Source organism: Canis lupus, chromosome 2 (assembly GCF_011100685.1).
Source record: "Canis lupus familiaris isolate Mischka breed German Shepherd chromosome 2, alternate assembly UU_Cfam_GSD_1.0, whole genome shotgun sequence".
Lineage (NCBI taxonomy): Eukaryota > Metazoa > Chordata > Mammalia > Carnivora > Canidae > Canis > Canis lupus.
The window spans coordinates 50,310,827-50,325,115 of NC_049223.1; the positions used below are offsets into that span (position 1 = coordinate 50,310,827).

The 14,289-nt window shown below is 32.5% G+C and overlaps 1 protein-coding gene across 1 annotated transcript in view; it reads right to left on the reverse strand.

The window, feature by feature from the left end:
* The window catches only part of ADAMTS6 (ADAM metallopeptidase with thrombospondin type 1 motif 6), a 287,287-nt gene that overhangs the window by 129,317 nt on the left and 143,681 nt on the right, over positions 1 to 14,289 (reverse strand). The window contains exon 9 of the mRNA XM_038530727.1: positions 3,760 to 3,906. Within this exon, the coding sequence (XP_038386655.1) occupies positions 3,760 to 3,906 (147 nt within the window). The remainder of the gene's footprint in view (positions 1 to 3,759; positions 3,907 to 14,289) is intronic.

A 14,289-nucleotide genomic window follows, 5' to 3' on the forward strand; every position in this document is an offset into this window, starting at 1 on the left:
CTTACCTACTATGTCATTGTAAACTTCTTTATCAATCTTCACAAAACAAATAATAACTACTTTCTAAAAGTCCGACTGTAAGTAAGACCTTTCTTACTTAAAAGTAAGACCTTTCTCTCTTGCCATCTATATGATTAGGATGCTTGAATAGAACTGAATTTGAGGCTTCCAACAAACAAACATTGTACTACAAATGACTTACTTGGTTATGCTCTTCTCCATATGTAATTATGACTTAATCAAAGATTTTTATGGGTTAAGGTGAAGTCCCCAAAATATGCCTGATAAATGGAAAGAGGAGAAACCTGTTTTGCTGTTTCTTGGGCTCCATATATAAAGAGGGTCCCATCTATGAAATCGTTTTCCATTTAAAGATTATTGATACTGACTTTCAAAGGTAATTGGTATAGAGGAAATGTGAGTGTCTTAGTCATCCTGTTCATCTTATATCACTTTCCTTGTAGCTCTTTCTTTCTAGTTCACCTTCTACCATAATATTGCCTTTCTTTTATTCAGCTTCCATCCTTTCTGTGAAAATGGCTAGTCTGTATTTAATTTGGAGCTGTAGGAAATTTTGCTATGGATCTCTGACAGTTCAAACAATTTAACAGACTTTAATTTAAAGAGAGCAAGAATTGATTCACAGAGGCTCCGGAATTTTTGAAAACTATATGAAATTACTCTGTACTACCACTAAGTGGTGGAAAATGTATGAAAAACTGGCCTAAACTACTGGCTGCCTTCCACTGCCTGGTAAATTAGCCCATAGTCATCAATGAGTGTGAGCCATAATACCAGGTTCATCTTTCTCTATTTTCTAAATAAATAAGTAAATAAGTCCCGCAGGCAGATAGGAAGGACACTACCTGCAAAGCCGTCGTCGAAAACATCAGAAGCTGGCATAACACGTCCATTTTAACGGAAATGGGTTCTTTATTATTTAATCAGGACGGCTTCTGGGCGATTCATGAACCACTTATTGAATCACCGAGTTTAAGAAATCTGAAAAAAAATATTGGGAGTTGGTAAACACCATCTCCTGATTGATCAGTAGCACCTAGTGTTTCAGAAAGACATGAGAGACTTTTACTCTATTGGCACTTAAAGGCCATGGAATTGTTTTCAGTTGAACATAGTGAATAGTGATTCTCTATAAATCATAGAAAGCTCATTGTTGAAATCCACCATCATCTTGGGCCTATACAGTCACTAAGTAAAGAAAGGTATGCATTTTGTTGGCTGGGCTACAGTTCTTAAACAATTCATCTTTCAAGATTTCTTTTTCTTGAGAAGAGAAACTAAAATAAAATGTTATGAGTCTTTTTGAGCCAACTATAAAACATAAATGTAACCTCAATTCCTGATCAAAATATCACTGGATTTTTAAAAATATCACACATAGCTGTTAAAGCAATTAAGCCAACTGCATTAATAAAAAGGAACAAAGAAATTCAAGAAAGTTACTATTATGTCTTTGTGCTCCAGTGAACTGACCTTTTTAAAGGGCCCTGTGTTTAAAAAAAAAAAAAAAAAAAAAAAAACCTTATTGCTTGGTCAGATTATAATCAGAGTTGTTTAGTTTATTATCAAAAAAGGAAAAAAAGACAACTTTCCCCAAATTTCTACCCTTTGTCTTTAATATCTATTTTTTTACTAATGGATTTAACTTTGTGAGCATTTCCATGATGATGTACAACAGAAATATTTTTATAAAATACAGGATAAATAAGCCTTTTAAACCCTGTCAACACTAATCATGCTTACATACAAAATGCAAAGAGGCAATAAGGCTTAAATAATGCTCTGTGGATTAATTCTTTTAATTAATTCAATGGAACACTTTATTGCAATTAGTAATAATTTTACATCTCTCACCAGATCTGTGGTGATTTCTTTATAGTATTTTATTAGTAATTTAGGGATTTCCTTTCAGAGTATTTTAACAGCCTTAATATAGTTTCATCAAGGCAAGGTCTGGCAAGAGATCAAAATGGGTCTTTGTTAGGTATACAGAGATGGTCCTAGCAAATAGGCTGTACAAAATAAACAGGATAGGGGAGAAAGAAACTTGGTACTTGCAAAAAAACAAACAAACAAACAAAACAAAACACCAGGAGAGAAGCCTTCAAAAATGCACAGGATTACTAAGCATGTTATACAGTTTGTCTTTCTGGTGATAGACACTAAGATTCCATTATAAAAACATGAGCCAAGTCAAAGGAGAAATTCCAGATCTGGCTTGATTTCTGGGGAAAGCAGATCCTCAACAATGCTTAAAATTTAGGTAATATGATCTCATTAAAAACATCTTGGAAAATGATAATACTAGTGCTTTGTGTGAAAAACTACCAAAAGATGTCAAACAAATGCACTGTGGTCTATCTTTACAGCCTTCAACCCAGTTTAGGCACTAGGCAAGTATAGTATTATAATTACCTGTTACTAACATTAAAAATTTTAGATTATAGCATAATTATTCAGAGAAACTACCTTCTAATATGTATTCCCAATTCCTTCTATTTCATTATTACATTAATTAATTCAAAAAAGCCAATTTTAAACATTTATCTTTTGATCTCTGATGAAATCATTGTGCTAGGTAATTTAAAATCTCATTTGGGGTTTTAAAAAATTCATAATTTTAAGTTTTCAGAAGTTTCAGTGATTAGCAGATATGAATCAAAGCTTTAATAAATAATATTACCTTACATAACCTATCTGAATTTTTAAGGTTTTAGACCACAGTAATATAAATGTGAATTTTGAAGAAAGACAGTTTTTAAAAAAAATTTGTTGTTCACGTGTGCTTTTTCTATGATTCAACTTTTCACAGAGCATTTAATCTCTCCTCCCAAAGAAAACAATGGCTCAAAACAGTTAAAAGTAATGATAGAATAAGGCTTAAAGCCTTCATATTATTTAAAATAACATATACCATTTAATGAATGTTTACTGTTACATATACATTATAACATTGTACATAATTATATATGTAACAACCTCATGATGTGTGTATTATTACCTAATTCATTTAACAAGTGAGGTCACTGAAGATTATGAAAGGTTAAGTAACATGCCCATGGTAACACAGTTAGAAAGCGAGACCTAAGTCTATGAGCTTCTAAAGTCCAATCCTAAAGTCCTATGCAGGTAAGATGTGAAAGGAAATCTGCTTTAATAAACAGTTATACCTCAGCTAATTTATTTATTTCACACTTAAATAACCAGACTCTCAAATATACATTAAAAGATCAGCAAAGAAGTTCTCAAACTGCAGAAAAGATGAGTCACAAAATAAATTTTCAAAGACAAATTTTCATTTTCTCATTTTCATTTCCTAGGTATTTGGTTTTTTGTTGTTGTTGTTTGTTACTATTAGATACTTCAGCATTCCTGAAAAATTCAGTTTTTTCAACAACAAAATGAAATAGATAATCACCGAATTAATGTTCACCTATACTCTATTAAACTGTGTAAATCTAAATTCTTTCTGACATTGTTTCCCATTTATTGAACATTTCTGACACTCACATCATCAACTCCACTTATAGCCTTGCTCCAGTTTCTCTAATCTACCAAGTTCTGTTGGAGTATGAAGGAAAAAATTTGCCACAATGATATATTAAAATATTTTGGGAACAGCCTGAAATATCACCCTATAAAAGTTACTCATTATGCAGTACGAAGCACTACATATTAGGCTTCTACCAATGGCTTACTTCTGGAGCAATTCATCATCACTCTCCAGAGATTACTTACTCTAGAAAGCTGGTGATATAGTCTCGACTGCAGGCAGACCAGGAAAAAGGATTGGTATTTGCAGTAATGTGAGCTGCCATAAGTTTTGCTGCTTCATGACCTTTCGTCCCACAAGAATTTCCAATTCCATCATGGTTCATACCAAAACTGTTTTAACAAGGAAGAAACATAAGAAATATAAAAGAAAGAAATAAAAAAAATAAAACAAATGAACCCCCAATATGTCCTTTATTTCCTTATTTGATCATTTATTAGCCTTATCAACATATATCTTCTATCAAGATCCTCTAAGGAAATACAGGATTAAAGAGACTACAGAACAATTCTATGATAGAATTTATTTTTAAATCTCTTTAATTGATCGTATACTTTCAAATGTTAACTTAAATGATACAATCTTTCCTTGAGCAGAAAGGGAATATATATTAATTTTCACTTTATGGGTATGAAAAACTGCGATTTAGCAAAGATAAATGACCTATCAAAGATCATAAAGTTAGTAAGTGTTAGTAGAACCTGCCTTTCAACATCCTAGAGTTCATGCTACCTCACTATGCTGAATCTAAAAGAGAATTATAAAAAGATAGTTATAGTCCGTTGAGTTCTAGGTTAAATCTCAAATGCAAAAATCATTTGTTTTATAATATAAAGGAGAATTAAATACATATGCAATTTATGTTTGTATGTGTATGTGTGTGTTTTCAAAACACCTTTTGAAAAATCTTGATACATTCAGGATTATGATTATAGTTTTTCTTTACGTCGGTTTCTCTTCATTGTTCAAAGCTTGTCTTTGCCATCCCCCCCGCCTCTGTGTCCTATAGCTATGCTTAGTGCTATTATCAATGTGATATAAAAACAATATTGATTATAAATCATAAGTTTTAGTCTCTCTTCACAGGTAACCAAAAGCTTATGTTGACTATTAGTGAAAAAATAAAGTTACGTGTCCATAGAGACATCTAATAAATGTACTATGATATGTGTTCAAAGAAATAAGAATTTTGTGTGACAAGAGTATAAAATAGATGAAGATAATTGCTGGAGAAAAAATTGGAAAGGTAGCTGAGAACAGAGAATTACAATAAGTTAAAGTAAATATTAATACTTTTGGCAGGACACAAACACTGAAGATTTGTGAGTAAGAGCAACTTAAGATTTCAGAGAAGGAGAATGTTAGAATTGTATCTGTATTTTAGGCAGGTCATTATAATAATTCTATGGTGGAGACCCTGGAGTGGGAAGAGAATGGAGGCATGGAAAGCAGATAGAAGATAATTACCAAATGACAAATGGTGTAGGTCTGAATGGGGCACTGGATAGAGAAGTGGGATTAGATCTGAGACGTGTTTAGGAAGCTGAAAGGATTGGTTTTCATAAATACAGTAAGAGTCATAATAAAGTCATATCATATGTGGGACAAGGAAAAGAAACTAGTAATTCACATGGAGGAACTAACATAAGCAAAGGAAGAGAAATACAGAAGAGTATATATCCAGAGCCTTAAATTAAAACACCAGATGACCTTCCATGAACACCAGTATTTAGTTTTCTTGTTTGACCCCAACACACTGGAATCAGTCTCTTTGAATGATCTTCTAGGAACATGATGGTAGAGTTTACAGTTTATAGAATTAGATATAATTATGTCAAAACAATCAGCCATGGAGTTACATAAAAAGCTCCTTAATGTAAATTTATAATTCAATAAACAATATTGTATACTTCTCTCAAAGGCTGATGCTATCATGTGAATACTACTATGATTCTTTTCAAATGATGATAGCTTTAAAAAATTATTTCCTTTTAGCAGCAGCCTTATTACATATTCCTGAGTCATATGAAGATGGGTATAGGCAAACACAGAAGACTTTAAGAAAATAATTTTCAAGATCTTCAGCTTCCTTATGTACTATCTTCTAAGAAAAAAAGCAAAGCTTCTCCATTTTATATCTTATTTCTCCCACCTTATAAAAGAAAAACTTATCCTTTACCTATCTGTAATTTTACATGAATTAGTTCACTGTTTTGTGGTCTAAAAACATGAGTGTCAAGAGATACTTAGAAGCATTTCGTATCAATGTTGAAAAAGAGAATTATTTTAATGACTAAATAGCATGTAATTTCTAGTTTTCATCAAGTTTAGAAGAGGATATAATCAAATGAACAGTTGATGAGTTTTTTAAAAAAATTTTTGATCCTATACATATATGTTTTGCTAATCAATAATTGACTAACAATGATTGTAATGTAATGAATATATAATCCAGGGAAAATTTTTTCCTTTATTATCAAAGGAATTTTTGTAAATGTAATCACAATGTATACATTTTTGTGATAGTGATATGATATAATTAAAATACTTTTAAGTATAAAAATATATCTTAGAATATACATCAGGATAGTATTCTGGTTGAGAAAGAAGGAGCAGATATATTGAGTTAAAGGAGGGAAAAAATGATGTAAATTTTGACTATAAAAGAAGAGCCTTTTTTTTAAATACATATTTTTAAGTGTATAATGAAAGTTACCAAAATACTATGGCATTTAGTTTCAACTGATATATTTAAAAGATGCATATAAAATTTTATTTTTTTGCATGCTAATATTTACAGTACTTCAGAAATTTTATCCTTTGCAATTAAAAGATAAATATTGTGTAATTTATAACAACATGGATGGACCTAGAAGATATTAGCCTAAGTGAAATAATTCAGACTGAGAAAGACAAAACTCATTTGATTTCACTCATATGTGAAAAAAACAAATGAATAGATAAAAGCAGAATCAGGCCTATAAATACACAGAACAAAATGATGCCAGAGGGGTAGGGATATGGGCAAAAAAAGTGAAGAGAGTGGGAAATGCAGGCTTCCAGTTACAGAATGAATAAATCATAGGAACAAAAGTCACAGCATAGTGAATACTAAAACAGTCATATTGTAATAGTGTTATATGGTGTCAGATGGTAGCTATGCTTGTGGTGAGCATTGCATAATGTAAAAACCTGTCAAATTACTATGTTGTACACCTAAAACTAATGTAACATTGTATGTCAACTACACTTGAATATTTTTTTTAAAAAATTCAGAATTCAAGTATATGAAGGTGAAAACATTACAAGTTCTATTTCTACCAACAATCTTTAGGTGTCAGATGCAGATAGTTATCTTAAAGGACTTAGATTTCAGTTGTCTAGGAGAATGTATACTTTTGTAGCTTGTATTTCACATATAAGAAATTCCAGCAATGGCCTGACCAATGTTAAAGAGTTCACTTATGGTGATGGGAGTTTACAACTGCTATTCACGACATCAACTTCAAAAGATCCCTCTAATAGGCTGATCAGGCTGGAGTAGTTAACACACACACATATAAATATTTAAAGATAGGTTTCCTTAATCAGTCAGTCAAGAAAGAAAAATACCATATGACTTCACTCATTTATGGAATTTAAGAGACAAAACAGATGAACAGAGGGGAAAGGGGAAAAAAGAGAAAGAGGGAGAGAAAAAAAACATAAAGTCTTAACTACAGAGAATAAACTTGAGCATTGATTGGGGGAGATGGACAGGGGATGGGCTAGAAGGGTGATGGGAATTAAGAAGAGCACTTGTGATGAGCACTGGGTGTCAGACGTAAGTGATGAATTACTAAATTCTACAGCTGAAACCAATTTTACTGTCTATGTCAACTAACTAGAATCTGAATAAAAACTTGAAATTAAAAAAAAAAAAGATAAAATAAAGATAGGTTCCCTCCTGGGGAAAGTCTATCTCAGGGAAGAGTTGGTAAAAGAAGTGAAACCCATTAATGATCAGAAAGAATAAATAACAGCCCACTTTAGAACCATGATACTGGCAAAAATTTAGAATGTTACCTAGAACTAAGTGTTGACAGTGGTGTAGAGAAACTGGGAGCTTAGTGTACAATAGTTGTACTGAGGTCCAGGCAGCTATTGTGGAGAGCAATTCAGCAGTACTCTGTCAAATTAAATAGGCAGATATTTTATAACTAAGGATTCTATTCTTGAATATGTATCCCAGGAATATCCCCAAAGGGAACATGTCTGAGATGTTCATGACAGAGTTATTTATAATAGCGAGTTGCTAAAGATAATCTAGGTGTCTGTCACTGGGGAATGGATAAATAAATGTTGGAAGATGCATATCACGGGATACTAAGCAGAAATTGGAAGCAGCAAACAAAATAATGTCTACATATAAATATGGGTGGATCTTAAAAACACTGGAAAAAATTAAGAAAAGGGAAAAGATCTATAGTATTATATCAATATATATATATATATATGCAAAAATTACATACACACTCAAATAACCAAAAAAAGCCAAGAACTTGGTCCAGATTAAAGACGAAAGGGAAACAACTAAATGCTATGCAAACTGGATTAGGCAGGGGGAAGCTATAAAAGACATTGCTAGGACAATTGGTGAAAATTGAATATGGACTGCATATTTGATAATAGTATATCAATGTTAAATTTTCCAGTTTAATAGTTATACTGTGCTATAGAAGACATTATCTTTTCTTTTAGGAAAAGGACTGAAATATTTAGGGATAAGACACATGTCTACAACTTATTCTCAGGTAGTTCAGAAAAATAATACATGTACATATACAGGAAGAGAGATATAAAGCAAACATGGTAAAGTATTAATGATATTTGAATCTGAGTAAACGGCACGTGGGAAATCTTCCTACTCTATCAATTTTTCTATAAGCTTGAAATCATTTCAAACTTAAAAGATTAAAAAACAGATGCCCATCGAAAGATGAATGGATAAGAAGATGTGGTTTATATATACAAAAAACAGACACATACATATATAAACAATCTGTGATATTTTACAAGGATACATATGGATTCAAATATACATATCAAATATATTAAAAAAAACATATCAAATATATTAGAGTAGCTATCTATGGAAGAAAAGAAAGTGGAATGGGAAATGGGATTACAGAAACAAATACATATTTACATATGTTAAGTAAGAATGGTCCTTGTGGGACTGATAATGATGCTGTGCTAAGAACTAAGGATACATAGATAAATGATAGATAGATAGAAATAGATCAACAAATATAAAATAAACTCAATGCTCTCCTCTTGAGTTTCACAAATAATATTTTTTAAAAAGAAAGAGAATGAGAACAAAAACAAGAACAAGAACAAAAGAGACTTTGGTGAACATGGGGCCCACGCTCACAAGTGAACAGCAGTAGCAAGACAACACTTCCATGGTTGGTTTTATGTATTTAATAAAACAGTTCATATTACATAAAGGTAAAGATTCTCATTTGAGGAGGGTTTTATGAACATACATTGAGAGAGAGAGGATAGACACAGAGAGATAGAGAGATTGAGACATTGGGAGACAGTCTCCCTGGGCTTCTTGTGATTCTCCACATTTTGCTGGGTATTCCAAGTCTGCAAACCTTATGCTTTAACCAGTCCATTTCACAGGATAATTTTTGAGAAATGAGGAAACATTCCCCCCCTGGACAAAAAGCAGGTTTACTTACTACTTGCTCTAAAAGTGGTAGATTTCCCCAAGCTCAATGTTTCTCAGTTGTGATGCAAACCCACTGTGTATGAAGCATTCACCTAGGCCATATTGTGTTGCCCCTGTGGGATTAGGGGCCAAGAGAAACCAAATAAACATGCTGATGCTTATGTTGTTTACTGCTGCTGTAATAAAATCCTTTGTCTCTGAGGAATTTCATGTCTTTTGCTAGCATCCATTTGACAGTTATAGGCCAATTTATTAGCTTATAAGTAGGGTAAAGTTAAATCTCAAATCTAATAAGAGAGCGAAGATTGTAGTTGATTAGGATAACCTACTCAATTATGAAAACCTAAGTAATTCTACAAGCAAATTACTTCAAATTAGTATAAATTTAAAACAAACTAACTAAAGCCCAAATTCTCAGTTTCTACAAAAATAAAGTAGGCTTTTCGTTTTGTCTTCCTACTAGGAGATAAATTGAATGTTGAAGATCTCATCTAAATCTAGTGGATACAAGAAAAAACCAAAAATTTCTTTTCTCATGTCTTATTGTTTCTGTTCCTATCTCAAAATTTTAAAGAGGCATCTTATTTCGACATTGTTAAGCAAAAAGTTTCCTACCTTTTTTCTCTAAGATATCACCCAAAGGCAGTAAGGAAAAATAAGAAAAAGAAACAAAAATTCTGCACTTAATGAAATGTAGAAAACCACTAAAACCATAAACCACAACATTATAATGAATGGGAAAGGATAATTGAATTCAGAAAAATCAGAGATGAATGCAGCAAGACACAGACAGAAAACAACAATAACTGAAGATCTCAGCACAAAAGCCAGGCATATTTCTCTAAAGTTATGTTCAACAATCCGGGGGGTAAAACCAGCAATACCTTCTTGTGAACGACTGGAGTAAGGATGTAAACTATTGGAATATACACCCTTGTTCTAGTCGTCAGAAGAAGAGGGGGCTGGGCTTATTTGTATTGGGAGTCACAGAAATCATATCTGTAGGAAGGAATCAGTCAGTAAGGAAAGGCAAAAGAGAGATTCTATCTTGCTAAAAGTTTTATAAAGGAATACAGTGTTAAAGAACTTGAATCACATGCACCACTCTACATCACTAATAAATTCCTAATGAGACAATAGCTCTGGTCCCTGCCCATCATAAACTTACAAATAGTTCATCCAGAAAAATCTAACTTGTTCAAAGACATGAGTCCAAAGGACAAAAAGTGTATCTACAAGTATATTGAATAAATAAGTAATCAGAACAGAAAAACACAAATAGACATTTAGCAGGAAAAAAAAATGTTGGTACAGGAAAGATAAAAACTGGACACATATTATTTCAAACAAACTTAAGCTATCATTTTTTTTATAAAAACAAGTATTTAATGCAGAGATACAAGCAATCAGGGAAGATATGACAAGACAGGGGACGAAATGAACTATGAGAGGAAATAAGTGAAAGGAAAATAAAACTATCACAGGAAAAAGGCCATGCTGAAGTAGCAAAAAAAAAGAAAAAAAAAATTAGGCAACTGCTAAAAGCATTTCTCACAGGAGTGAAAAAGCAAGCAAATGAAAACTGACAGAGTTTAAAAGGGTCAAAGTAAAGAAATCCAACATATTATATATCATTGTTGTCCCCCCAGAAAAGAGACAAAATAATAAAACAGAAATAAAAGTGATTATAAAAAATTGCAAGAAAACTTTCGAGAAATAAAAATGGCTAAAAGCTAATCAAAAGTAAACTATTTGATGTCCTGGGAAAAACTGACATGGAATGAGTTCACATAGAGCCACAGTTTAGTTAACTTATTGGGCTTCAAAATTAAGATATATTTTAGGCAACTGGGGCAAAATAACAAATTACCAAAATGGTAAAACAATCAGATTACCCTCAGGTTTCACCATGGTGACATTTAATACCAGCTTACCGCAGAGTAATGACTCAGCCAAAGTGAGTATAAAAATCATTTTGAACAAAAACTCAAGGAATAGAGGTCTCATGAATCATTCTTACAAAAACTGCTACAAGATAAACCTCAGCTTAGTTTAAAAATAACATAAAAATTTAATGGCTTATTGACACTATTTGAGTTCCATAACAGGCAATGCATCCAACACAAATCAAATTTGTAACCAGGCCAATTAACTCTCTTTTCATACTTTCTAATGATATTTTTCATTTGTTGTTTTGTTTTGTGAGTTTTAGTCTCACATGCGTACTATATGAAACATATCCAGCAAACTTAAGAGACAATCAAACATATTTACATTTTAAAGGTTAATTATAAAGAAGCATCCTCATTATCTTTCCTAAATCTAAGAAATAGAATGTTTTCAGAATAAAAGTTTGCCTCACCTTCATATTCTTCTTCCTCCCCTAAGAGAGAGAACCATTATCCTGACTTTTGTGATAGTCATTCTCTATGAGAACTCTAAATGACGTATGTTAATTTTCCCTGGTTTTGAAATCTATAGAACTGAAATCACACGTAGATGTCCTTTTATAACTTGCTTCTTTCATTCAACAATTTTTTTTTTAAATTTTTATTTATTTATGATAGTCACAGAGAGAGAGAGAGAGAGAGAGGCAGAGACATAGGCAGAGGGAGAAACAGGCTCCATGCACTGGGAGCCCGATGTGGGATTCGATCCCGGGTCTCCAGGATCACGCCCTGGGCCAAAGGCAGGCGCTAAACCGCTGCACCACCCAGGGATCCCCATTCAACAATTTTTAAAGAGAAGGTCATCTCTGCTGAACTAACATTGTGTATCACTCATCTTCATTTACAGGTTTCCATTGCAAATACACTATTTAATTATTCATTCTGTGGTAATGAATTTAGGATGGTTCCTCTTACGGGGCTATTATAGACAATGCTGCTATGAGCATTCTTGAACACATCTCCCAGTCATGGATAGAAGAGAATCTTCAGAACAGTTTTTAAACTATTGGTCTGAGGATCTTTTACATTCTTAAAAATAGTGGAGACCCCAAGATCTTTTGTTTATGATGTCATTTGTTTTTTTTTTTTTATGATGTCATTTGGAGTGATATTTGCCATCTTAAAAATTAAAAATGAGAAAATAAATATTTTATTATAAACAATGGAAGAATTTCAGTGAAAACAGCAATGTTGTTTAATTATACTTTTGCTAGTCTCTTTTTTCTATAAAAGACTATTTATTTATTCATGAGAGACAGAGAGAGAAAGAGAGAGAGAGAGAGGCAGAGACATAGGCAGAGAGAAAAACAGACTCCATGCAGGGAGTCTGATGTGGGACTCAATCCTGGGAACTCCAGGATCACGTCCTGGGCCGAAGGCAGGCGCTAAACCGCTGAGCCACCCAGGTGTCCCCTTTTGCTAGTCTCTTTAGTGTCTGGGTTACTCACAAATAGCTGGGTTCTCATATCTGCTGCTTCATTCAACCTTCTGTGGTATTTTGTTTTGGTTGAAATATATGATGAAAATCTGACTTCATGCTAATATGTAGGTGGAAAGGGGAAGAGTATTTTTATAACCCTTTCAGATAGTTGTAGGAGTTTTTAAACTTGGCAAATAATTTTTTAAAGGTTAGTTGAAATACTTATTCTGAAACCATACCAATGGTCTTTTTGAATCTGGTTTTACTAATATCACCCAATCTCATCAGAAAAGTCTTAAAAAGAGAAAAAAAGAAAAGTCTTTTTTTTTTTTTTAATTTATTTATGATAGTCACACAGAGATAGAGAGGCAGAGACACAGGCAGAGGGAGAAGCAGGCTCCATGCACTGGGAGCCCGACGTGGGATTCGATCCCGGGTCTCCAGGATCGCGCCCTGGGCCAAAGGCAGGCACTAAACTGCTGCGCCACCCAGGGATCCCAAAAAGTCTTTAAGTATTAGGAAGCTGTCAAATTTATAATGACAAATATAACTTTTCCCAAATTCTGATTTTTGATCAAAAGTTCAAATTTTATCATTGGTAATAAACAGTATAAGTTGTTTTCCTTGAATAATAAGCTCATTTGTTTATTTTTAAAGAGAATTTCTGCCAACTACCCATAGTTTCTCATTCCTTCTTTCAAATAAAAATTGTGTTCCAGGAAAAAAGCAGCTAGTTCATCTCAAACAATGGCTCAAGTTCTTTTCTTTGTGACAACCATCAGACAAAGATACGGAGCAGAGTGCTTTATGCTTTACATAATTCCCATTCTGTGACACAGATTACTTTATAAAAGATATATATATATGCTTTAATAAAATTAATAATTATTAATATTATATTAATAATTATTTCTTTTGCATCAAGAACAATCTTAAGTAAAAGTGACATGGCAATAACAAATATAATGACTAATGGTATGGTTGCCTTGACTTATGCTGGGGTGCCAGTACTTATACTCACCATCGATTTTGTACAATCAGTGTAAACATCAACACAGTTTCAATGAAAAAAAAATAAAAGGCACATTAGGCCTTAGTGTTATGAAAATAGTTTGGTCCAAAAGTGCTTCATAAATCCCAGAGATCAATGGACTGCAGTTTGAGAATCACTACTTTAGGATATATATGGAAAGCAAATTGTTGGGTCATGACTTAGGTTAAATTTCAATTTTACTAGATAATATCAAACATCTTTTCAAAATGGTTACACCAAAATAGATTCTTACCTGTGGTGCATAAGAATCCTGGTTGTACCACATCTCCACCAATAGTTGATACTATCAGACTTTTAAATTTGTGCTAATCATGGTGGGTATACTTTGTATTTCCTTTATTATAAATTAGGTTAAACATATTTTATATTTTTATATGTTTTATATGAATATTGACCATTTGGATTTCTTCTTTTGTAAAATGTTAAAGTACTTGTATATTTAATACTTGAACATGCTTATATGATCATGATGTGAAGAGAAACCAAGAGTCAGACACTTAACTGATTACACTAGCCAGGCGCTCCTTTTATGTCTTATTTTTAAAAAATCCTTCTTTAACCTAAGTTCAT